The sequence below is a fragment of the Erpetoichthys calabaricus genome, chromosome 6 (genome assembly GCF_900747795.2).
Source record: "Erpetoichthys calabaricus chromosome 6, fErpCal1.3, whole genome shotgun sequence".
In the NCBI taxonomy this organism is placed as follows: domain Eukaryota; kingdom Metazoa; phylum Chordata; class Cladistia; order Polypteriformes; family Polypteridae; genus Erpetoichthys; species Erpetoichthys calabaricus.
In genome coordinates, this window is record NC_041399.2 from 35,015,441 (window position 1) to 35,041,797 (window position 26,357).

At 38.9% G+C, this 26,357-nt stretch overlaps 1 protein-coding gene across 11 annotated transcripts in view; it reads right to left on the reverse strand.

Moving 5' to 3' along the window:
- The window catches only part of LOC114653270 (nucleolar protein 4-like), a 540,745-nt gene that overhangs the window by 175,951 nt on the left and 338,437 nt on the right, over nucleotides 1-26,357 (reverse strand). For 8 of the 11 annotated variants that reach the window (XM_051929106.1, XM_051929108.1, XM_051929111.1 and 5 more), the window contains exon 8: nucleotides 23,696-23,887. The exons of the other annotated variants lie outside the window; for them this stretch is intronic. In XM_051929106.1, the coding sequence (XP_051785066.1) occupies nucleotides 23,696-23,887 (192 nt within the window). The remainder of the gene's footprint in view (nucleotides 1-23,695; nucleotides 23,888-26,357) is intronic. 11 annotated transcript variants of the gene reach the window in all.

Here is a 26,357-nt window from a genome sequence, read left to right on the forward strand (position 1 = left end):
ACAATTAAGCTGAAGCATCCTTACCTAGACCCTTGACTTAATTGCACCTTACCCGTGCGGCTGATTGAATGAGGCAGTCAGCACTGCTGACAAATCAGAGAGAACTAAAGATTGACCTATCTGACCTGCTATCGACCCAAGGGAATCTTTTCATCTCCGCCTGTCTGTCTGCCTGCTTGTCAGTCAGTCATTAACGACATTGCACAGTTTATGACTTTTAGCATAAGTCTGTAATCATTAATTCATGGACTATGTACTACAGAGCTAATGTTACATAATTATGGTAAAAGGAAACACAGAATTTTACAGTGGAAGATGGGCACCCCCCACACCTCAGCTTCATTTAATAAAACAAATTACACCAGGAGAGATCATTCAGTGTGCACCTATGTCAAAATGTTATTTGCACTATTTAAGTATACTTTTCACCCATGTATCCATCATTTGAATTCTGTTATGAGTTCAAAAAAGGTAAACATGCAACATGAATATCCATCCATCCATCCATTTTCCAACCTGCTGAATCCAAACACAGGGTTACGGGGGTCTGCTGGAGCCAATCCCAGCCAACACAGGGCACAAGGCAGGAACCAATCCTGGGCAGGGTGCCAACCCACCGCAGAACATGAATATCAAGAATGAATAGTCCTCCTGCTCATTTTAAGATCCACATAGTGGGTAGTTACAACAAGCACATATTCAAGACTCAATTTTGGTTTTTTATAGCTTATTTCACTTTTGTTTTAACGAGTGCCTCAGGGCTAGAACAGGCGGAATTACATTGAACATTCGCTTCTCCTCTTACTGGTCTATTTACAGGGGAAGTGCACCCTCTTTTGGGACAACAACAACAACAACAATTTCTTTCTTATGTAGTCCAAAATCACACAAGGAATGCCTCAATAGGATTTAAAGGGCCCCGTTTTTTTTTTGACAGCCCCTCCAGCCTTGACTCCCTAAGAAGAAAAGAACAATTTCCCAAAAACCCTTGTAGGGAAATAATTGAAGAAATCTTAGAAAGGCAATTCAGAGAGAGACACCCCCTTCCAGGTAGGTAAGGTGTGAAATGGGTGTCAAGAAATGGGGTAAATACTAAACACAAAACAGGACACAAGCGGCCATCTTCACAGAGTTAAAGGCCAATCAATCATTGCCACTTCAGAAATACAATACAACAGTAGAAACTATAAGGCAAAATGCAAGATTACACCACTTACTAAATACAGAACAATCACATATGAGGATACAGATTTTTTCAGTCAGTCAGTCAGTCATTCACCAACTCGCTATATCCTAACACAGGGTCATGGGGGTCTGCTGGAGCCAATCCCAGCCAGCACAGGGCACAAGGCAGGAACAACCCTGGGCAGGGCGCCAGCCCACCGCATGGCACACACACACACACACTAGGGACAATTTAGGATCGCCAAAGCACCTAACCTGCATGTCTTTGGACTGTGGGAGGAAACAAGAGTACCTAAAGGAAACCCACGCAGACACGGGGAGAACATGCAAACTCCACGCAGGGAGGACACGGGAAGCGAACCCAGGTCTCCTTACTGTGAGGCAGCAGCGCTACCACTGCACCACCATGCTGCCCTACGTCAAAACAAAGTAGACACTAATTAACATAAATGAAAAACAACAATACTGTATCTGTCCATCAACTAATGGCAGAACCACAGCCAAAGTGTAGAAATGGAGTCAGACAAGCCAGACATCGTTGGGGTCCTGGAGGTGTCAACCTCAAACTATTTTAATATCTGTTACTTCTTAGCTTTTATATACATATACATATATATATATATATATATATATATATATATATATACAGTATATATATATATGTTCTGCATATAAAGATAAGTGATCAGTGAAATAAGATATCTCTGTCAACCTCTTCAACTATACCAAACACAAACTTGGAGTTTCAATGGAAATTTAGGGATTTTTCAAATCCACCACTAATTCAAATCTAATATAATGCAAATTAAGTCGTTTACAAAATCAATATGAAATTCCTTCTACAGATCAATATACGAATATCAGTGATACTTGTATGGGAACAACAAAAAGGACAATAACACATTCTGCAGTTTTGAAAACAAATGTATTTGTTTGATAAAAATATTATAGCTGGAAATGACACTACAAATTCTATACTACAGCAACCTCCACCTTGTTTGATGGCAGGTCAGGATCATAAAACAACAAGACCAAGACATCACCTTGTGTTAAATGATGTTTGGAGATAAATGAATCAGTTAGGAGAGGTATGGTGGTGTAGTAGTAGAGCTGCTGCCTTGCAGTAAGAACGCCAGTGTCCCCTGTGTGGAGTCTGCATGTTCGCCCCATGTCTGCATGGGTGCTCCCGTCTCCTCTCACAGTCCAAAAACATGGAGTTCAGGTGATCCTAAATTGGCCCCTGTGTGTGGCTGGGCTGTGTGTGTTTGCCCTGTGACAAACTGGCGCCCTGTCCAGGGTTTTTTTTGTCTTGTGCCCTGTGTTAGCTGGGATGGGCTCCAGCAGACCCCCACCACCCTGTTCAGGACTAAGTGGGTTAGACAATGACTGACTGACTGCTGAGTGAATGAATCAGTCACTTACACAACACTGACATCTGGCCAGTTATAATCACACGAATGCATCTCAAAAAAACAGGATAAAATGGGAATATAACTGTTCATTTCAAAGCTTTGTATTCCATTCACAGGACCTCACATTGGAAAATAAAGCAAAATTGTTGTAGCTGAGGAAGTTCTAGAATCCCAACTGCCATCTACACCCTGCACAACCTTCCCCAACAATGACGTCATACCTGTGGTCTCCCGCTCCTCTCCACTCTCTGGACTTTGTGTGTCTGCTGAGGAGAGAGAGTTGAGAAAACTATGCATAAACAAAGCTTCAGGGCCGGATAGAATCAGCCCCAGGGTGCTGAAAACATTTGTTAACCAGCTCTGTGGTGTCCTATAACACCTGGTCTCACTTTCCCTGAATTTGCAGAAGGTTCCTCAGCTGTGGAAAACATCCAATGTGGTCCCAGTGCCAAAGAAAGGTCATTCCAGTGATCCCAAGGAATTCAGACCAGTGAGTCTTCCTTCATTCATCATGAAAACCTTTGAGAGGCTGGTCCTAAAACAGCTCTGACCCCTGGTCTCAGAACATCTGGATCCTCTGCAGTTTGCCTATCAGACACATATAGATGTGGAAGATGCTCTCATCTATATTTTCCACAGAGCCTAGTCCCACTTGGACAAAGCTGGCACCACAATCAGAATCATGTTCTTTGACTTTTCCAGTGCTTTTAACACCATTCTGCCACAGTGACTTGGAGAAAAGCTCAAGGTTTTGCATCTCGATGTCCCAACAATCTCCTGTATCATGGACTACCTGATCAGCAGACAGCAGTCTGTGAGGCTGAAGGACTGTGTGTCAGAAATGGTGGCATGTAATACTGGAGCATCTCAGGGAACTGTCCTGTCTCTCTTCCTGCTCACCCACTACACCACAGATTTCCAGCATAATACCAGCGCTGCAATCTACAGAAATTGTCAGATGGCTTATCCATCATAGGCTGCAATAATAATGGAGACGAGTCAGAGTACAGGAAGGTTGTGGAGGACTTTGTCTTGTGGTGCAAAGACAACAACTTGCAACATAACATCAGCAAGATAAAAGAGCTGGTGGTGGACTTTAGGTGTGCCAAGGAGCCTATGAGACCTGTCACCATGCAGGGTGGGGATGTAGAACTGGTGCTTAGCTACAAGTACCAGAGGTCCACATAAACAACATACTGGACTGCTCTGAAAACACATTGGCGTTGTATAAGAAGGGCCAGAGCAGACTGCACAAGCTTAGGAGATGCAGGTCTTTTGATGTGTGCAGCAAACCGCTGAAAATGTTCTATCAGTCCATAGTAGCTAATGTGATGTTCTATGCTGTGGTCACCTGGGGAAGCAACTTGAGCTCAATAAGCACAATGCTTGAATAAGCTTATTAGGAAAGCCTGTTCCATCACAAGGTGAACCATGGGCACACTGGAAGCTGTTGTAGAAAAGAGGATGGTGGCAAAATTGGATGCCATCAAGAAAAACCCTTCGATCCCCACCAGGAGGCACTCTATTGTAGCACTTTTAGTCACAGGCTCATTCCACCACGGTATGCTCAGAAGTGCCATTGGGGGGGGTCTTTTCTGCTCACTGCTATCTGGCATTTCAATGCTTCATCCCATGGCTCTTGTTAAGTTTATTTTGAAATACCATTTTGAAATATCAGAACAATGCAAATTTATTTATTTATTTATATTTATTTTTACATATCATTTGATTGACTGGTTGTATTATGTATGTTGTGAGTCTGTATCCTTGTTTTTATGTTTCTGCTGCTGTGTGCATGTGAGTTTCCCCATGGGATTAATAAGCTTTACCTAATCTAACGCAGTAGCAATGGCATGGGGCAGTGATAAGCACTGCAATGGACATTGTGAACTGAGTTCCAACTCAGCAAATTGTTATTTCAGTGTACTACCTGGCAGTCCTTGTTGGGTAAAACATCCCTGTAAATGGTGGAAAGTGTTACTGTAAGAGCTTTGATGTCTTTTACATGAGCCATAATCTTCCCAATGGTTATGAGAGCTTTTTGTTGCTACCATAGCTGCCTGTCACATCCATAAGCTAACATTTGCCATGATATATCAGGCTGATTTCATAAAGCATAACCTTTTAACCCCACTAAGCCATTCACACAAATGATAAACTCATAACCTAATCATTCTGGCTATAGTGAAGTAGAAGTACAGTCTATCTGTCCACTTGTTTCCTTTTAATGTTACGTGTGATAAGTGACACTCTAGTGGTCGTAATAAATTCGAGGTAAAGTTTAATGTACTGTGGCACCCGGCTGGGGGTGGTACCCAGCTGGGACGCCCAGGAAGACTGGAGGAGGGCTTGTGCCCTTCCAGACCACGAGGGGGCGACCGCCCTAGTTCCTTTGGGGGCCACGGGTATGGAGCTGGGAAGCTCAAACCTGTAGGGGCCCGTGGTCGCCGCCAGGGGGCACCCCCATGCCTGGAGAGCCCTGGACCCCAGCACTTCCGCCACACCAGGAATTGCTGGGGGGAAGAAGAGTGGGGACACCCGGAGTGCTTCCGGGCACACAGTCGGCACTTCCGCCACACTGGGGAGTGCTGGTTGGAGATTGCTGGGAAGCACCAGGAGCAGATCCGGGTGCACATAAAAGGGGCCCGCCTTCCTTCAGACAGTGGCGGGAGTCTGCCTGAAGAGTGAGAAGGCAGTGTGTGTTGGCCTGGACTTTGGGGGGACTTTGGGGTTGTGTGGCACTTTTGTAAATACTGGGACTGTTAATAAACGTGTGTTGGGTGTAACAACGATGTCTGCCTGTATGTATCCGGGCCAGTCTCCACAGTGTGTACAATATAATTAAAGTATTACTTGCATGTCTTCCACACACTGGTGACTATAGTACAATTCCAATAACAGACAATAAAAAAACTGTATGTATGTTTTATATACATTGTAGTTCCAAGAAGGCAAGACAGGCATCCTGTTTGGGATAAAGGAAGGATTTGTACCTGGCCAAAAGGCCATAATGGATGAACTGGATGAAAGGGTTATCTGGGAGCAGTTCATTCCCAAACACAACAGATGGCAGTGTTCCTCAAAGATGGAGATAATTAAGACACCTGCAGGGTGACATGGGAGCTGGAATCTGGAAAAGCTGTCCTGTTGGGGTCTTTGGATACCACCAGAGGGCGCTGCAGCATGGGGGGTACTGCCTTGCACAACCTGGAGATGCTCTGGACGACTTGGACAAGAGACCAGAAGTGGTTCCCAGACCTGGTTTAAAAGAAAGCTCGCTGCCTCACTTTAATTGAGTCAGAGTCAGGAGGAGGTGGGCCATGATTTTTTGGAGGAGGAAGGAGGAATTGGTTTATATTGCTGGTACTTGTATGAAGAAGGCATTTTCTCAAATTAAAAATCATTTATTTGAATCTGGAATTGTGTTGGGTATTGCTGTGTCTATGGTTTGGGGTGTAGTGGTGCCCCCTAGAGGTTACAACATGTATGTACGCAGTTATGGATATGAGTGGCTGTTGAGTAACCATAAGACTTTTGATAAAAACTGTTCCTAAATCTATAAGATTGCTGATGATCGTGAACTGTTTTCTATTATGAGGGTAAGATAAAAGTGACCGTGAACGACTGCAGAGGTCCTTAATAATACAGTTTGCTTTACTCATGCAGGGAGTGTTGTAAATGTCTTGGATGGAAAGGGGCTGTGTGCCAGTAATATTGATCTTATGTCATGAGGTGAACAGGTGCTGCCAGTGAGAGCCTGCTCCATTGTACACATGCACAGGTTGGTGAGAACAGATGGACGCATCCAGGTTTATGTTAGAAATCTGATGAAGTAAATTCTTTGTCAAGACATGTTTGAAGCTGCTGACCATCTTCACACTATCTCCTCCAATGCAGCGATACAGTATGTGGTCTGTGTCTATGACAAAATCCATGGTTTTGCTGACATTAAGGGAGAGCCTGCTGTCCTAGAAACAGTGTGTTAAAAGTCAAATCTCTCCTCTGAAACCCATCTCTTAACTGCTGGTGATCAGGCCTGCCATCATGTTGTAAATTAAATGATGGATTTGCAGCCGCATAGTGATAGGTCAACAAACAAGGGCAGCTGTGTTTAACACACATATAAAATAAATTACTGGCACCTCACAATGCCGATTATCCACATGTGTTAAATGCAAGCCGGACCGCTCCTTCCGGGTTTAGCCTTTTTTTTGTCACAGAGTGTCAATTACATGGCTTCCCAGCTTTCCTCTGAAGATTTTCCGACAATAACCTCAAAATAAAGATTACAGCACTTATTCCTTCCTGATCAAAACGAGGATTACATGTAAATATTTTTTTTTTACCTGATCCATGATTCTTTTTTCTATCACTCTCTAACACTCCACCTGGTCTTCACTTGTCCATCCAGTTATCTTCCTGCCCTTGGGTCCAATTTACGCTGGGCCTCGAATGCCTAAATCTTAACGCCAACACTCTGATGAATCACTCTTATAGACTGTAAGTGTATGTGCACACATGAACTAAAATGAGTTTAAAGCATGTAGAAAATGGAAAAGGGATAACTGCAATCTGGAATGCTATCCTGTGCCTCAATCAACCCATTCTGCATAAAACATGACATTAATTACTTGTGATTCACAATGCTAATCTACCCAGCGAGCATCAGTTGCTGTGCAAGTGGCACTTGCAGTGCTGCAGTACTGATGGCAGAAAATGGTGACACACATTAAATGTGAAAGAATTTATCAAGTGAGTCACATGCTGTTGAAATATACAAGCTCCCATGGGAAACCTTAGTACAAGCCGCATAAAAGGAAAACAATTTTGTATTTTATTCTTCATAGAAGACTATAGTCTATAAAATACAAGTGTAGACATTGTGGCCTGATACATACATTTTATTGTACACTAAAACTAAACTAATGGCAGTTCAGTCCCTTCCACTTACTCACTAAGGAACCATGGCCAACTCTGTTAACAACTCAAGAAAATCACTATGTATGAAAATACACTTAAAATCTGGACCAATGTCCCCATCTAATTAAAAACAAAATACAAATTTCTTTAGTCCATTGAAAGAACATATCCACCCTATTGTGTCCACGCCTGAATAAACAGGTCCGGGTCATGGGGGGCAAACTCATCAGCGAAAAGCACAAATCAGGAGAGGCACCCAGCATTATGAACTGCAGAACATATTTAGTCAAAGAGAAGTTCTGTTGTGCTTCATCTGTTAGTTGCAGAAAACAGCTAGTAGGTCATGAAGTCACAATCTAAAGTTGAGGCGTTACATGCTACAACCCCATATGGTGTATTTTATATGGCTGAAACTTCATTTTTGGCTGCCTAAGGCAAGAAGCGAAGAAGAGCCTCAAAGCTCCTTCTTATGCACAGTGAGCAAGTGCAGAATAAACATGTAGCATTTTTAAGACCATTAGGGGACAATTAAAAAAAAAAAATATTTCACAAAGTTTTCAAAAACTTAACTTTTCATTATTCATTGAGTTGGCTATATATTTTTTTGTTCTTTAATTTGCCTTATATAATTTCTTGTATTAGGAATTTGTTAGTTTTCGCCTACCCCTTGGGGTCAGAGCACAGGGTCAGCCATTTTACAGCACCCCTGGAGCAATTATAGGTTAAGGGTCTTGCTCAAGGGCCCAGCAGAGTAGGATCTCTTTTGGTAGTGACAGGGATTTGAACCAGCAACTTTCTGGATACCAGTGCAGATCTTTAGCCTCAGAGCCACCACTCTGCCCCTATATTACTTGACTTTCTAGTAGTACATCCATCCATCCATTTTCCAACCCGCTGAATCCGAACACAGGGTCACGGGGGTCTGCTGGAGCCAATCCCTGCCAACACAGGGCACAACGCAGGAAACAACCCCGGGCAGGGTGCCAACCCACCGCAGGACACACACAAACACACCCACACACCAAGCACACACTAGGGCCAATTTAGAATCACCAATCTAGTAGTACATTGAAGTGAAAACCTTGACTAAAAAATTTCAACAAGTATCTGGATGAGTTAGAATTTAGAGTAGCTAGTCATACTAGCTTGACGGACTGAATGGTCTCCTCTTGTTTTTCAAACTTCTTACAATGTAAAACAAGCATCATTTACTGAACATAGGATACATTTCTGAAAACTACTTGAGTTCACTTTTGCATATCGAAACATAAAATTAATCATCAATAGTGATTAAATAATAGAAAAATGTGAAGCACAGTGATGGGACGTATAGCTGGCAGATACAGTGATCCCTCGCTATATCGCGCTTCGCCTTTCGTGGCTTCACTCTATCGCGGATTTTATATGTAAGCATATTTAAATATATATCGCGGATTTTTTGCTGGTTCGCGGATTTCTGCGGACAATGGGTCTTTTAATTTCTGGTACATGCTTCCTCAGTTGGTTTGCCCAGTTGATTTCATACAAGGGACGCTATTGGCAGATGGCTGAGAAGCTACCCAACTTACTTTTCTCCCTCTCTCTCTTGCGCTGACTTTCTCTGATCCTGACGTAGGGGGATTGAGCAGGGGGGCTGTTCGCACACCTAGACGATATGGATGCTCGTCTAAAAATGCTGAAAGATTATCTTCACGTTGCTACCTTCTGTGCAGCTGCTTAGTGAAGCGACATGCTGCACGGTGCTTCGCATACTTAAAAGCTCGAAGGGCACGTATTGATTTTTGCTTGTTTGTTTTTCTCTGTCTCTCTCTCTCTCTTTGTCTGCTCCTGATGGAGGGGGTGTGAGCTGCCGCCTTCAACAGCTTTGTGCCGCGGTGCTTCGCATACTTAAAAGCCAAACAGCCCTATTGATTTGTTTGCTTTTCTCTGTCTCTCTCTGACAGTCTGTGCTCCTGACGCGCACTCCTTTGAAGAGGAAGATATGTTTGCATTCTTTTAATTGTGAGATGGAACTGTCATCTCTGTCTTGTCATGGAGCACAGTTTAAACTTTTGAAAAAGAGACAAATGTTTGTTTGCAGTGTTTGAATAACGTTCCTGTCTCTCTACAACCTCCTGTGTTTCTGCGCAAATCTGTGACCCAAGCATGACAATATAAAAATAACCATATAAACATATGGTTTCTACTTCGCGAATTTTCTTATTTCGCAGGTGGCTCTGGAATGCAACCCCCGCGATGGAGGAGGGATTACTGTACCTCCAAAGGCCTACATTAGATTCCAGGCTTGGTTAATATCAATGTGAAGTTTGCATTCTTTCGCTTTATTTGATTGGCTTTTTCTTCATGTTTTTCAGGCTTAGCTTCTCCATTCTAAAAATGTCAAGATTAAGGTTGATTGGCAACTCAGAACTTGTATGGTGTGAGTGAGTTGTGTGGCCCTGCAAAAGCCTTCTCCCTGATGCTACCGGACAGGATGTAACACTAAGTAATTCTGTGCTGGTAAAACTAGACTCAGAAAATGATGGAGGTCATTGAATACTTTGGTATAAAATGTGTGTCAGTAGTACCCATTTCACATAGTAGTAGGGTATCCATCTTTGGTTCAGTTTAAAAAATTGCTTTTGATCACAATATTACATAGTATATTTGAACAATGAACATGTCTGCTAGCAACTGAGAAAAGACTAAGAAGTATGTCAAAAACAAATACGTAATAAATTAACCATTATTTCCATAATGTTGCAGAAATAAAGAAATTTTCTACCTAAAAGGTACTGTTATTAACAATAAACTAATTCATAAAAGATAACTCCACTTTTTCAAAAGTTTGATAAAAAATACTCAAATAATCAAATGAGAATTGAGTATGTTTCAAGGTTTTTGGTCCATCTAAAATACTTACAGGGAATGTCTTGGGCTTAACACAAGCTGTAATTCAATTTTTGTTTATCCTAGAATGGAGAAGAACTGTCTGAGGGGACTACTGAAGTCACTTCACTTCGTGTCTCAGGTTGTCATCCCCACCTCTTCTGCTTTCTCTAGTACAAAAATTAATGCCACTAGAAATCCATTGTCACGTTGATCCAGACCTCTGACCAGCAAGGATTCATTCTGGAATGAAGTCACCTCTAAAATGGCAGTGAAGAGCCATTACGTCACTGGCAATGGCATTTCTTTTTTCAAAGCTTTACCTGTTTGTTTTATTTGATATATAAATATAAATATAAATATAAATATATATATATATAAATGTAAATATTATATATATATATATATATATATATATATATATATATATATATATATATATATATATATATATATATTATTTATATATAAATATATATATATATATATATATATATATGTAGTACTAGGGTGTTGTACCGTGTTAGCCATTATGAATGTAGAGAAAAGCCAAGCAAAATGACACCTTTTATTGGCTAACTAGAAAGATTACAATATGCAAGCTTTCGAGGCAACTCAGGCCCCTTCTTCAGGCAAGATGTAATCTTGTATTACATCTTGCCTGAAGAAGGGGCCTGAGTTGCCTCGAAAGCTTGCATATTGTAATCTTTCTAGTTAGCCAATAAAAGGTGTCATTTTGCTTGGCTTTTCTCTATATATATATATATATATATATATATATATATATATATATATATATATATATATTATTTATATTTATATATATATATATATATATATATATATATATATATATATATATATATATATATATATAAAGGAATGACAATCTAATGACTGTCTAGTTCTCAAGAAATAACAGGTCAAATAATACAACGAAAGGTAAAATTCTTTTTTTTTTCACTTTAATACCTTAATGTGGGCATTTCATAATTTCGGCATCTTGTTTTAACCCCATTTGCTGAGTTACTAGATGTGCCAGAGCTGCAGCCTCTTCTTTTGGTGTCTGATTAGTGCGCTGTTTGCAGTGAAGTTCTTTGTAAATGTCTCAGTTGTTCATCAACGCTGGCACATTGTTCTTGTTACCTGAGCTCGGGATGAGCTGGGACTTCTGGGCTGCACTCACTCTGATTGACCCTAATCCTCTGGTACAATTAGGTATTACTCCGATGTCAGTATTACAGCTTTGTAGATCTCCAGCTATAATTGGTAAAAATCCTTTAATTTTCACCAAGGCTGGGTAACGCACACACATAGCAAAGGAAATCATTTATCTTGACTTTGTTATTTAAAAAAGCCTATAAGATGTGTAAAGGTAAATTCATGTTTTCCACATTTTTGAATATTCATACTACTACTACTAGTGATGGTTTCTATCCAAGGTAACATACACATGACAAGTGCACAATACAATTGTTTCTAAATCTCTACACTATCTTAGAGCAGCCACAGTTAAATAGGCTGTACCCACAAAATAAGTCTGTCTTGAGACCACATTGCTAATATTATATAAGTTGCACTTACTCTGTTAATGGAAGTGAAAGTAAAATACCCAAAATTCCCTATAACCCCAAAAACAAGTAAGTGAGAAGAGAAATCAACTTTTAAGCCTCAAGAGTTTCTCCTGTCTACCATATCCAACCTACAACTCAACATGATGCCTATTCAAATTCATTGATGCAGAGATTTAAGGCTTTCATATGGCGTAATTCTAATTTTATTCTCCATCTCATATTGCTAAAACTCATAATTTACAATCTAAATGGCAAAAATCATACAGAAATTAACTATTCATCCTTATGGAAATAAACTGCTTCTGATTTAACTAGCATGTGGCAGCAGTCTAATTAGTTTCCTGTCACATCCAGCATTCTTTTCTGTTGAAATATAAACTTCATCTTTGGAAAAATTTCATTTTAGTGCACATGGTCTATAAAATGATCAAAGAAGAAAACAGATCAATTGTACCAACTCAGAGTGAGACAGTAAAGAGTTTTAATGATTGCGATCAAAAGATGAAATGAGCCAAAGTCAAAAGCAAAAGTCATCTGTCATCAAGCTTTAATCACTTACCAAAATTCAAGGCACCTATCAACAACAGCAAACTTTTAAAGCCAGAAAGTAAATCACAAAAAAATTTCAATGCTAACACAGATATTTATCAGCAAACTTGGAAGAGAAATGTCCACCAGTGTCGACCTTCCAAGCTACTGCGTTGATTGAGTCAGTTACCGTGACCGCTCCCCACTAACTGGGTGCCGTGTCTTGATGATGAGACTCATGAAATAGCGGTACCCAAATATACAGTAAGATAAACATGGCGTCATGCATAACGATAAAATAATTCCAGATTTCTCAAAACATCTTGCAGGACAAAAATAAAAGTTTATTTTTTTCAGATTCCAAAATTCCCATATAGAAGTATACTTTAATAAAATCAGTTCAAAGGAACCCACAAAAAAAAAAAAAAAAAATTATAACAATATGCATTGTTACTCCCTGGAGAGACAGTGTAGTAAAAGACCATGATCAATTAATCTAATTATATTTTCATTCTAAATAATTAATCTAGCATTTTACTTTCAGTGCAAGTGTGTCACTGCTCATGAATTTATTCAGGGTGCTGCCTCCCTTCTAAACCACACATCCCTTCTGAGACAGCGGGAGAAGGCGCATGTCAGGCCTCTGGGGTGTCTTTTTCTGCCACTGTGCTGTACCTAATGGCCAATCAGGTTTATGACTGCGAGGGGCTTCCTACGTAATAGCAGTCTCTGCTGTGCTTGCCCCTCCGCTTTCAGTCCCCTTTTCCTTCTAAGCTGCCCATCCTTCCTAAAAGGGTAGCAGTAGGATGTGAATTCGGGTTCTTTGTGTTTAATCCCAGCAGCCTGCTTTACTATTATGCCAAAGGACTTCTCTCTGTGAGTGAATGTTCCCCGGGGTGGACTGGAATCCTAGCCAAGAATGAGTCCTGCCTTGCACATTATGTTGATGGCACAGATTCTAAAGCCCTGCAGCCCTGAAGGGGACTGAGTAGGTTCAGGTAAAGGATGGACTGGATTCACTTATTAAAAACGTCTCACAGTGTGGTGCAACTGTTATAATATCATCCATTTATTTTAAAATCTGCAATACCTAACGTTATGGTCACAGGGGCTAAAGGCAGCACAAGGCAGGAATGAGCCACGACCGTAGCACCAGAAATTTGATAGTACCAAGATTTCATTTATATTTATAGCTAGTGAGCGCTAAGGGAATGTTCTGATTGCTCTGATGGGTAACAGACACACCGAATAAATAAAACTGCTTATTCATATACGTTGTAAACTCATTTCCCTAATGAGCTAATATTACTAGGATGCACAAAAAAAAGGTGTTCAGAGCAGCGTATTGTGTGAATTCTTTGCTCTTTTCAGTCTGGTGATAAAGAGAGAAAACAAAATGAAACCAAAAACGAAAATAACCTTTCACAGATCCAACTGTACAACTTCTTTTTTCAGCATTAAGCAATTTGCAAAACCAAAAAGAAAATAAAAAGTATGTTCGGCATGAAAAAAGCCTGGCATGGTGTTGCTTCTTAAAAGTTTTATTTACTTGTAACAATGGTTTCACTGTGAAGTTTTCTTTCTTGTTATCTTGTTGTTATCCGTGCCTTTCTTATAACTGTAGTCCTCAAATTCTTTAACAGTGTGGAGTCGCTTTCCCAAAAAAAGTAACCTCCACGCTCTCTTTATTTCACAGTGAAACACCTTGACCTACACATTGTTAAACATAGAATTCAAAGGCATCAGGGCCCTTCAGCATTAAATTTATAAAGAAAATCCCACCTGGCAGTAGAAATTTAACCCCTGCTTCCTTCTCTGTAAGATCTAATAGCATTAATTAAAAAGGTCAGAAAGAAAAAGTGGGAGCAGGGGATATACAATAAAACAGATATCAAAAGTAAAACTTTTAAGTAATATCGAATGAACACTAACCCCCAATGGAAGAGAAGTATGAAAAATGGGATAAAAGGGAATAATGCAAGGGGAAACAAAACATTTATACCTTGAACAATAAAACAAAACATGAGGCTGCTTGAGCTTCACCCTGGATCAACACAATCGTCTACCCGTTTTACTTTTTAAGTCGCCTTCAGTATTACTCGTGTCAGTATCTTTGATCCCACATTTTTTTACGATGTGTCTCTCTACTATTTTTCATCTGCTTAATGGATTTAATTAGAACTCAAGTAGGATGCTACCGAGCTGATCTCCATAGTCTCATTGGACATTCATTAAACTTGACACAAGTTTTACATATATTCAATCTGGGTGTGTGCATGTGCTCTTTTACATAGAAGTATGCTGGCAGTAGCACAACAACAACAGATGCCATATCATTTATTTCAGTTACTTAGTAAGGTTTGCCCTGGGCAACTAGCTTTGATTTTCTGAAAACTGAACCTGAGAGAAGGATGCTGGCTAACCTGTAGGACATCATGAATGGTGCCTCCAACATTATGGATGAAATCTTGGTCAACCTGAGGAGCACCTTCAACAAACGGCTGAGTCTAGAAGTGCCGCAGAGAACCATCAGAAGTTGTTCTTATACCTGCCATTAGGTGTTAAAATTTGCCCTCTGGCTCAACTACATTCTTTGAGTATTATTCATATATGTACAGTATATATCAATTTGTTATACTTTTAAGAACTAAGTACATTCTGTACAGCCTTTTTGTGTATTAGAATGCTACTAACATGTGTTGGTTACTGCAATTTCTCCTTCAGAGCGATCTATCTACCCATTTTCAGGTGCCGTTCATATCAAATCAGATATCGCACAACGTAGCTGGCCTGCATTACTGCCCTGGATAAACGGATTAAGAAAATGGGGGAATGGATTCATATGCATCTTCATTACCAGGCAGCTTGAGTCGGCTCTGTATTTGATTATTTGTAGTAGGTGTGAAAGGACAACTGGACTCACAGATTACTGTGTGTCTATAAAAGTTACTAAAACTAGTAAAAATGCAATGTTTGAATAACTGAAATGGTTTTCTTTTTTAAAAAAAGCTGTGAATTTGAGTTTATTTTTGAAAGCACTCTTGCTTTAAATTTGTTAAAAAAGTACTCTCAGTTGTTTATTAAAATAATGATCTGCTTATCTTTGAGATTCCAGGTAATTGAAAATATGGAATAAATGATAGAATCCTATTAAGTGACAATGTGGGAACATTTAAGTGTATATAAACAAAACATTTGGTAAATTTCCCCAGATCTATCTATCTATCTATCTATCTATCTATCTATCTATCTATCTATCTATCTATCTATCTATCTATCTATCTATCTATCTATCTATCTATCTATCTATGATGTCTCAAAAACTAACACATATTTTAATGAACCCCAAATATACAGTATACATAAACATATAAATAGACTGCATATTAAATAAAAATATGTGAAAGTTCAAAATGTGCATAATTATAATTATATATACTGTGCCATGAAAAAATATCTGTTTCCTTTCGCATTGACTCTGTTATTGCAAATTTCTGACACTGAATGTTTTCAGGTCTTTGAACAAATCTAATATTAGGTAAAGCTTTTTCATAACATTTTTTTCATTTATCCAATTAATACAGTTACTCAACACTACCTGGAACAGTGTTAAAAAGTTATTGCCCCTTAGTTAAATCAACCCAATTAAAGGGATAATTAGAATCAGTGATTTGACACAAGTAGGCTTGATTATAGACAGACCTGCTTAATAAAAAATGTCACTTATTTTCACCCTTACTGTCAAGCTGCTAGCACAAACAATCGCCAAGAACATACAATCGCACAGTCAAAAATTTCTAACAGGGTCGTGTAAAAAAAGTGGTCGACATTACTTAATCTGTAAAGGGCTACAAAGACATTTTCTAAGACTCTGGGTCTCCACCGTAATATAGTTAGAGTTACAATCCTTGTATATAAAATTGAGTAAAAATATGCTTCACTGCTGCGGTGGGCTGGCGCCCTGCCCAGGGTTTGTTTCCTGCCTTGCGCCCCATGCTGGCTGGGATTGGCTCCAGCAGACCCCCGTGACCCTGTGTTAGGATATAGCGGGTTGGATAATGACTGACTGACTGACTGACTGTATTTCATTGTAGAGCATTAATGTGGAAATCTTTGTTAACAAAAATAATATAAATACTCATCTGGCATATGGGAAAAACCACTGAATGATCCCCAAGACTTTTCAGAGAATGTTTTAGATAGAGATAGATAGATAGATAGATAGATACTTTATTAATCCCAATGGGAAATTCACATTCTTCAGCAGCAGCATACTGATACAATAAATAATATTAAATTAAAGAATGATAATAATACAGGTGAAAAAAACAGACAGTAACTATGTATAATGTTAAATATTAACGTTTACCCCCCCTGGTGGAATTAAAGAGTCGCATAGTTTGGGGGAGGAACGATCTCCTCAATCTGTCTGTGGAGCAGGACAGTGACAGCAGTCTGTCGCTGAAGCTGCTCTTCTGTCTGGAGATGACATTATTTAATGGATGCAGTGGATTCTCCATAATTGATAGAAGCCTGCTGAGCGCCCTTCGCTCTGCTACAGATGTTAAACTGTCCAGCTCCATGCCAACAATAGAGCCTGCCTTCATCACCAGTTTTATGGACAAATGAGACAAAAGTGGGACTTTTTGAATATCATGGTTGCCATGTTATAAAGCAAGCGTAACATACCACAGTAATAACATCAGACCAACAGTCAGACATGGTGGTGACAGCATGATGGTGTAGGGACACCTTGCTGCCACAGGATCTGGGCTACTTATCATTAAAGGAACCATGAATTCTGCTCTACAGAAGTCACTTCTTGAGGACAGTCAAAGAAGCTGAAGCCTAGTTGGAACATACAGCTAGAGAATGATTCAAAACTTGAAAACAAGTCTACATGAGAATGGTTGGAAAGAAGAAAAAATGTTATTGTGACCTGGCCTAGTCAAAGTCCAGACCTAAATCCTATAGACATCCTGTGGAAGGACCTCATGCTGAAAAAAATTAACAGAAGTTCTAAATTAAAGTGGTTCTCCCAGGAATAGTAGTCCAAATTACCCCCACAGCATTACAAAAGTCAGATGCTGAACTATAATAAGTATTTTTGAAATAATTGCAGTTAAAGGTAAATTAACTATTAACTGTAATATTGAAATTACTTTTTCACATGGTGCCAGTTGGCCTTGGTTAGCTTTGGTCATTCAACAAAAAAATACTTCTTCACTAGATAGATAGATAGATAGATAGATAGATAGATAGATAGATAGATAGATAGATAGATAGATAGATAGATAGATAGATAGATAGATAGATAGATAGATACTTTATTAATCCCAAGGGGAAATTCACTAAGGTGTTCTTTATTTAAATTTAGATTCTGGTTAAAGACCTAAAATATTTAGCGTCAAAATTTTGCAATAGCAGAGAATATTGAGAAGTAGGCAAATATATACATTTTACCTTAACCAAATTCAATATATTCCACAATAACAAGGTCAGAATGCTCATACATCTAAAGTAACATTCATAATGTAATAACAATAAATTTCTAAACCAAAATGCATTTATATACCTAAACTCACAAAGAAAATTAAATACAGTGTAAAAACAGCAGTGAATCTCAATAAAAGCAATGATGACAACTTAAACATATTAATTACCATACAGACAGTTGACAACAGAAAAAATCAAAACATGAAAAACATTCTATGAGAAACTGAACGTCTGGGGCACAGTGGTGGAGGAGAACGGGCCAAGCCACAGTTCTGCTGACCTTAAACTATTTTTGAGCAGACTGAGATAAGGTGTGTGCCACTTTAAAAGGTTTACATATCTAAAATATAATTGTTCAGCATATTATGTAATATACATGCTTAGTCATGTCAACTAAACACTACTTAAAAAGAATAAAGTGACATTTGTGAATCTGTGTTGTTAAAAAACGTCCATTTATTTACCATTATCAATCTAAATGTGTTAAAATATTACAATATTAATATGATGTTATATGGCCCAGCCCTAGGTTGCTGCCACAAAAAGCACCTCAATATTGTATCACACATGAGGAAATTCAATACCAAAATGTCACCGCAGTAATGTTACCAAAAGATTGCTAGGAATTCCTAACAAAGACAAAAAAACATTCACTGAAAACAGAAAACAGACGTACCCAAACATGATCACAACATTTATAACTAACTAATAGGGACTTTCTGGATCACCCGTTTTCCTGCATGTTCACGTGATTATTTGACCTTTGACTTTAACCCCTTAACCGCCCTCTGCCGGATATATCCGGCACCGTTGTTTTATTGCTAACGCCATACTGCCGGAATTATCCGGCACATTTGCCTGTGGTTATATGAATGCCTGGCAAGTAGTATAACTGACGGTTTGGCGTGGGTATTATTACTACGTTGTATTTCGACAAGTCTGTGGTTGTTTTGGCCGGTCATGTGACGTGATTCGCATGTAACAGCTGTGAATATGGCGAAACGTAAACTGACTTCAAGTGAGGCTTTGCAGGCGATTTTGGACAGTTCTGATCATGATTGTAGCAGTTCTGAAGAAGATTTTAGCGACAGTGATGAGCAGCAACGTGCGCTGCATGATACTGTGAATGAAGACGCATCGGATGACGGCGCTGAGTGGGTGTATCCCCAGCATCTCAGCTGGGCTGCTGCCCGTGGTGAACTACCTTTTCTGCATTCATTTGAGGGAACGTGTGGCTTTATTGTTGATGTAAACAATTACACTGCTGAGCAGTTTTATGAGCTGTTTGTGTCACCTGATTTGATTAGACATTTTGTTCATCAGACAAATCTGTATGCAGCACAGTTTATTGAGAAAAATCCCAATTTACCTCCACATTCCCGTGTTCGTGCTTGGTTTGACACTGATGAAAACGAAATGAAAAAATTCATTGGGATTTTGATGTTGATGGGAATAATCAGAAAACCAGATATTGAGATGTACTGGTCTACAGATCCTATGTATGCAACACCTATTTTTGCAGCTGTCATGACACGTAACCGATTCTCTTTGCTGCTGAAATTCTTTCATTTGAATGACAACAGAAATGAGCCAGATAAGAAAGATCCAAACCGCGACCACTTGTTCAAGCTACGTCCTTTGATTGATCATTTATTTGAAGCATTTCAGTTGCCCTACATGCCAGGACCGTCAGTTGCAGTTGATGAAAGTTTATTGTTGTGGAAGGGCCGCTTACAGTTTCAACAGTATCTACCATTGAAAAGGGCATGGTTTGGTATCAAGATGTTTTGCTTAGCTGAGAATTCAGGTTACATTTATAGATTTCGTGTATACACTGGCAAAGAGGATCCTATGAGTAGTATTTCAGCAGTGTTGCCAGATGAATGTAAGGACTTTGGACTTTCAGAAAAACGCTGTCATGTCTGTTCAAAGAAGGGTCAGCGTAGAGACGTCAAGACCTTCTGCTCAAAGTGTCCCAGCAATCCAGGACTTTGTGCAGTTCCCTGCTTTGGCCTGTGGCACAGCAAACTCAAATACTGGGAATGAAACTATGATTGACTGAACTACTTTTGACTTTTGAATTACTTTTGACTGTTCCGTTTTTGTAGTTGACAATAAATCCAGAAGCCTGAGAAAAGGTACATTTTGTGCTTTATTATGTGTTTGCCCATTTCTAGAACTTGCACAACATTTAGTGGTCAATACTGCTTGAATAAATGTAAAATATGTAAAAAAAATGTAAAAAAGTAAAAAAACGAAAATTGTTCAGATTTCGCCTGGCGTGGGGAATATTTAGGGAGTTGGCGGTTAAAGGGTTAACAAGAATACAATTTCTGATAACTATTTTCAAATCTCTGCCACCAGTGAAATAAATAACTAGCAGTTAATTATTTTTTTCTTCACTTTTTTCTTACACAAAAAGTAATTTTTACTGAAATGTTATGTTAATGTAATACGACAAACTAACTGTCGATGTCTATGCACCATCCAAATTAGTAACCTTAAAACATTCACAGCTGTACACACTGCTTATTGCACTGCAGGTTTAATTGTATACACTTTATGTTTTCAGTCAACTCCACAGGAATTTCTAAAAATAAAAGGACACACACAAACAATTTGCACAGGTGTTCCAATTTCTGTTGATTACTTAAAAACCTGCTGCGTGTCTTACTGCAGAGTCGGAATAGACTGTGTTACTACACACTGTGAAATACTACTTGGACAATATTCGAGTGACAATGGTAAGAAAATCGTAACTAACAAATGAAATAACACAGAGCATTATTACCCTTAAAAATGCAGGCCTTACATTTCGATAAGCTGTAATAAAAATCAAAGTGTCATTGAGTCCAGTGGTGTCCTACACAATCCAAAGGCAATTGAGAACAGGGAGAAACTCTGATAGGAAGAGATCTGGCAGATCCAAAGTCACAACCCAATCAAAAGACAAATGTCTGAGGGTCACCAGATTCAAAATATGAAATCTTCTAGGGTTCATCACTCAGGGTGTTTGCATGCTGTCGAGTTGGTGAAAGGATGGTTCCATATTGTGCGACACCAACTGTCAAACATGGAGGAGAAAGTGTGATTGTCTGGGGTGATTTTGCTGGATTGAGAGTTGCTAATTTAATAGGCTTACCACAGTTTGGATGTTATATCAGCTGTGGTGGGCGGCTGGGGGAGGGACTACGCCTCCTCTGGACCACAAGAGGGCAGTGGAAGCTCGATCCTATAGGGGCCCGTGGTCACCGCCAGGGGGCACTTAGACACCTGAGAAGCCCTGGACGCCAGCACTTTCGCCACATCCGGAGATGCTGGAGGAAGGAATACCAGGGACACCCGGAGTGCTTCCGGGTGCTCGTGCGGCACTTCTGCCACACCAGGCGGTGCACCAGGAAGCTTGTCAGGAGGCACCTGGAGCACGTCCAGGTAGACTTAAAAGGGGCCGCCTCCCTCCGTTCGTCAGCTGGAGTCGGATGGAATAGGACAGAGCTCAGAGGAGAGGAGTGGAGGCGGTGAAGAGAAAGAGAGCCCGGACTTGAGGGTGTGTGGTGCAGGGGCACTGGGTTGTGTGTGGGACATTGTAAACAGTAGATATGAACAATAAATGTGTGTGGTGTTGGTACACTTAATGATTCCTTGACTTATTTTTTTATTTGCCATTGTTTATTTGTTCTGTGCTTTGATTTCATGAAACATTAAGACATTCAATATTTCCATAAAAACTAAAAAAAACTAAGATGCTGCAAAACATTTGACCGGTAGTGAATATATACATCCGTAGGTCTGATTGCAATCTGTTTATTTGGGGGGTTACCTACCAGGTAACGGTTGTGATTGGTCAGCCAGTCAGCAAACATTTGCCACGCCCTCCCAGTTGCGAGAGGGAGATCATAGACATGTTATATATGTATATAAATTTAATGAATTATTATTATTATATACATATACACACACATGCACACATAGAAATATACCTAAATATTTTCAATGGATTATATTTAAAGATTCTTACATTTTTGTGCAATATATACAGTACATACTTTACACACACATAGAGCATATAGCAAGCATGAGAGACTTAAGTATTTTAGAAATAACATAAAAACAACTCCAAACAGTGATAATTAGAACTATTACTGGCAGAATTTCAAAGAAGCCGAGGGTTGCATTGGCATGTGGGTCTCTGGAGGCACATGTAAGTCTTTGTCAGATGTGCTTAGTATCTGAAAATGGGTCTTGCAAGGCTGTTAAATTATCAAGAGACAATACACATTTTCCTCATTGTTCTCAATTCAGAATACTGTCTTTCTAGCCCACACTTTTGGTGCTCACGTGCGGACTACGCAAACACACCAAATTGCTTACTTAGGAAGTGAAGCCCAGAATGCAAAGAACTAACATGCCAATAAAAAATAGTGATTAGTTTTGAATTGTGAGAAGCAAATAAAGAGATAAACATCAAACCCAATAATATAATTACATTTTGACAAAACAGATAAAAGAAATCACTTCAAGCATCAGGCCTTTACACTCAGGTTTATTCTTTCCTAAATAGAGAGAAGCTTTATGTTTTTTTAAGAGAAATAAAACCATATCCTTACAAGCTGGGTCTCTTTAGTTTTTGTTTCGTGATTGGATTTCCACCCGTTAAAGCTCATAGCACTAACTTTGCATAGTTTCCAGGGAAAAGGTTAACAGAGCTTATTCCTGGATCATCCAGGAGAGAACACAACATTGTTCAGCCCCTCCAGTCACCCTATCAACCGTAGAAGTAAACCAAGGACAGAAAAAGTCAAATATAAAATGAATGCATTGCTCAGTTTTTATTGGTAGCAGTACCTCTCATATAAGCATTTTGTGTGTAAATTCATATGAATATAGGTATTATGCATAAAAGTTTTTCTGGACATAGCAACAAGCATGTGAGACGATGCTTAAAAGTAAGGCTGTGCCACCAGCTTCTGACACACTGTAGATAGCAGGAGAATCAAAGGCTTTCCAATTCTTTTAAAAATAAAGACACTGAGCAGCACAAGTTGTTGAATTTCAAAGCACAATGGGCTCTGCAGACAGTTTCCTTTAGTGTCTCTGATCTCACGAAATGCATCACACAGAGATGACCTAGGATATCATTCACTTGATGTGTGATAAAAGCAATGAAAACATAGTTTGCCCTCTGAAGAATTTCAGATGAAATGTTAATGATCTTGCTAAATACAGCTTTCGTTTTTACAGTAGATACAGTAGCAAAGGTCTGGCGCAGCACTGTGCTGTCACATAAGTGAACCATCAAAGAAACCAGAGGGAAACTATTCCACAACTGACACAGAAAGTTTCCTCAGTATTAGTGTATTGTCTAATAAAATTATAAGACAGCCCACCTTATTATACCCCACAACATCCATGCTATTAATCATATATGGGAAAAAAAAATTTAAAATAAAAAAAAAAAAGTTTGCCCAGATCAAACTCAGCATGCACCAAAAAGCAGTGGCATTGAACTGAATCCTCATTCCAGTGGCAGGACAAAATGGCATGAATGGAAGGGTATATGTTGAAAAATAAATAAATAAATACATACATCAATAACATTGAAGACCATCAGGATAATTAAAAAAAAAAAAAAAAAAAAAAAAAAAAGGAAGTCATTGGTGCATGGCAGGATTTGGATGCAGGCTAGGGCTGGGTTCATATGCAAAAACTCACCGCGTCAAAACCATTTCTTTTCATCCTCCTGCAGGACTTCAGGTAAGTGCGAATACGTTTCCGGGCGCGTTCCTGATACTCAGGGAATTGTCGCCTACATGAGTCAATGATAGCCTGGATCTTTTCTTTGGGCTGCTTAGATATTGGGACCATGCGGTCCAAGTTTTCATCTACAAACAGCCTGACAAACATCTGTTGGCAAGAGGAAGACAGAGGAGAAGGAATTGGAGGGCTGCTTTCATCTACTGCCACTTTAATCGATTTAATAAGGCAGAAGCTGTCACTACGAAGGGAAAAGCCAAAAAACTCTGTTGAGGTACCCCAAAACTCTGCTATTGTAATAAAGGCTGCATTTACAGGAATTATTGAACCATACTTAAAGGCAGGGAGGCGAAACACAGATGCATAAAATGACCAAGGCGATTAACACAGAATTGAACACATTATTACCGTAAATAGGGGCATATTCTGTCAGCAAATAAGATTAATAGAAGTAAATATTCTTCACAGAAATAATAGAAATAGATGTGTCAATGAAGTTGACCAGACAAGAACAAACTTTGTATTTTGTTGGGGATTCCGTTTCTAATCATTGTGTTGACCAGACATTTAGTTGTTATTTGGTATTTCATTCCACAACCAAACATAATGCAGAGTAATCAGATTGTCAGGCTACAATTCTACTCGATTCTCGGGTGTGATGGCTGTCATTATGTCTAACTACCCAAGTAAATGACTTGAGGAGTCTTATACTTAAAACATTTTATCAGACTGACAAGTGCTCACCCATAAAAAATATATATATAATATATATTAACAGTATATAGTCATAGTCATCTTTTTGAAATTAGAGAGACTAACAGATTCAGAAGGACACTATAGGAACAATTAAAAAACACTTTCACTAAAAGGAGACAGGGAATGGAGCACTTTAATCAGTCTGACAGAAAAAAACAACAATGTTAAGTCTTCCTTTTATTTACGACATATTTTTGTATTTTCGTAATTAATTCATTGTACTTAACTCAGTGCACACTGTTAGTCAGTCATTGTCTAACCCACGGGGGTCTGCTGGAGCCTATCCCAGCTAGCATAGGGCGCAAGGCAGGAGCAAACCCTGGACGGGGCATCAGTCCACCGTTCATTCAAACTTGCACACACACACACACACACACGCACACACACACACACACACACGATCCAAGCACACACTAGGGCCAATTTAGAATCACCAATTCTTTGGACATGTAGACACTGGGAGAACATGCAAACTCCACACAGAGAGGGTCTGGGACACAAACCCTGGTCTCCTTACTGCGCTGCCGTGATGCCCTGTGTAACCATAAATTACAGTTTACATTCATCAGTGCTCAGAATAAAAGTAAAGATCACCATCGTTTGCTTGTTTCAGTTAAACAGAGACTCACAGGACTGCTCATATTTTGACTTGCTTGGTTAATCAATTTTAGATTTTTTTAAAATATTGATGTGAAAATTATGTTTTTAACACATGGGAAAAAATGCATAACATGTTTTCACATACAGGTTCTACCCTTGCTTTTTAAAAAGAATGTAATGTTTTGTTATAATATTAGCATTGTAATAAACAGATAGTAAAATTATTTATAAATTCAAAGCAACCCTGATATTCGCACTGTGCCTATATGGTTATAAAGTGTGTCTATCCAAAGGTCTGATCAGCACTACCAATATGAATTAAGTTAAAATTTTAAACTGAGCAAAACATTGTACAACTCCTTTGAAAATAATTATAAAACAGAAACTAATTGATTGCTTAAGTATTTATGAAATGCTACATATAGTTTTTCAGGAATCTAAGCCTTTCACTTGCGATCTGATTTGGAGGGCATGTTTTTGTGCGCACGTTTTCTTAAAGGGTTGTTTTGGCCTTCCTTGTTCGTTTCATATTAAGCCAGTTCCATTTATATAATAATAAAAATGTGATGATGACAATATTTTATGAAATAAATGTTACATTGTCATGAAACAAACATTTTCTTTAGGTGTGTGGTACACATTAACTATTTTCTATATAGGTATGGGATCGATAAGCCTGCTGGCAAACAATTTATTCTACAAAAATTTAACTATGTTATTTTCTTTAGTCTTAACACATTTTTACGGTGATGATGCACAAAACCATATCAATGGAATGATGGTGCCACTACCTTGCTTAAAGGCATCAACTACACCAAACAGAGTTCTTAATACTAAGGCAAAAAAGGTCTGCTTTGGCCTTTTCAGATTTTGAATTTGATTGCTTTTCTCATTTTCTCATGAAACAATTGACTTTGTATGCACCACTTCTCCTTTCTCACCAGAATCACAGTTACATTATATTTTCTCTGTTTCCTGTCAATGAACGTTACTGTGCTTTGTCAGATGTCATATGTTTTAAGCATTTCTTTGACTCGTGTTTTAAAAGCGCTAAGTTTTAATTAGTGGATTTTTAAGCCGCTGTATTAATAAACTGTTGTTACAATGCAGATGAAGTTAAGTACAATTTTCTATTTTGCATAAATTGTTTCTGGAATGTACGTTTTTAAAATTTTTGGAGTATCAGAAATCATTTTGGTATAATGATTTTGGCCACATAAGGCTTTTGAAGCTATGTAAATATTATTATTACTGTTATGTTTTT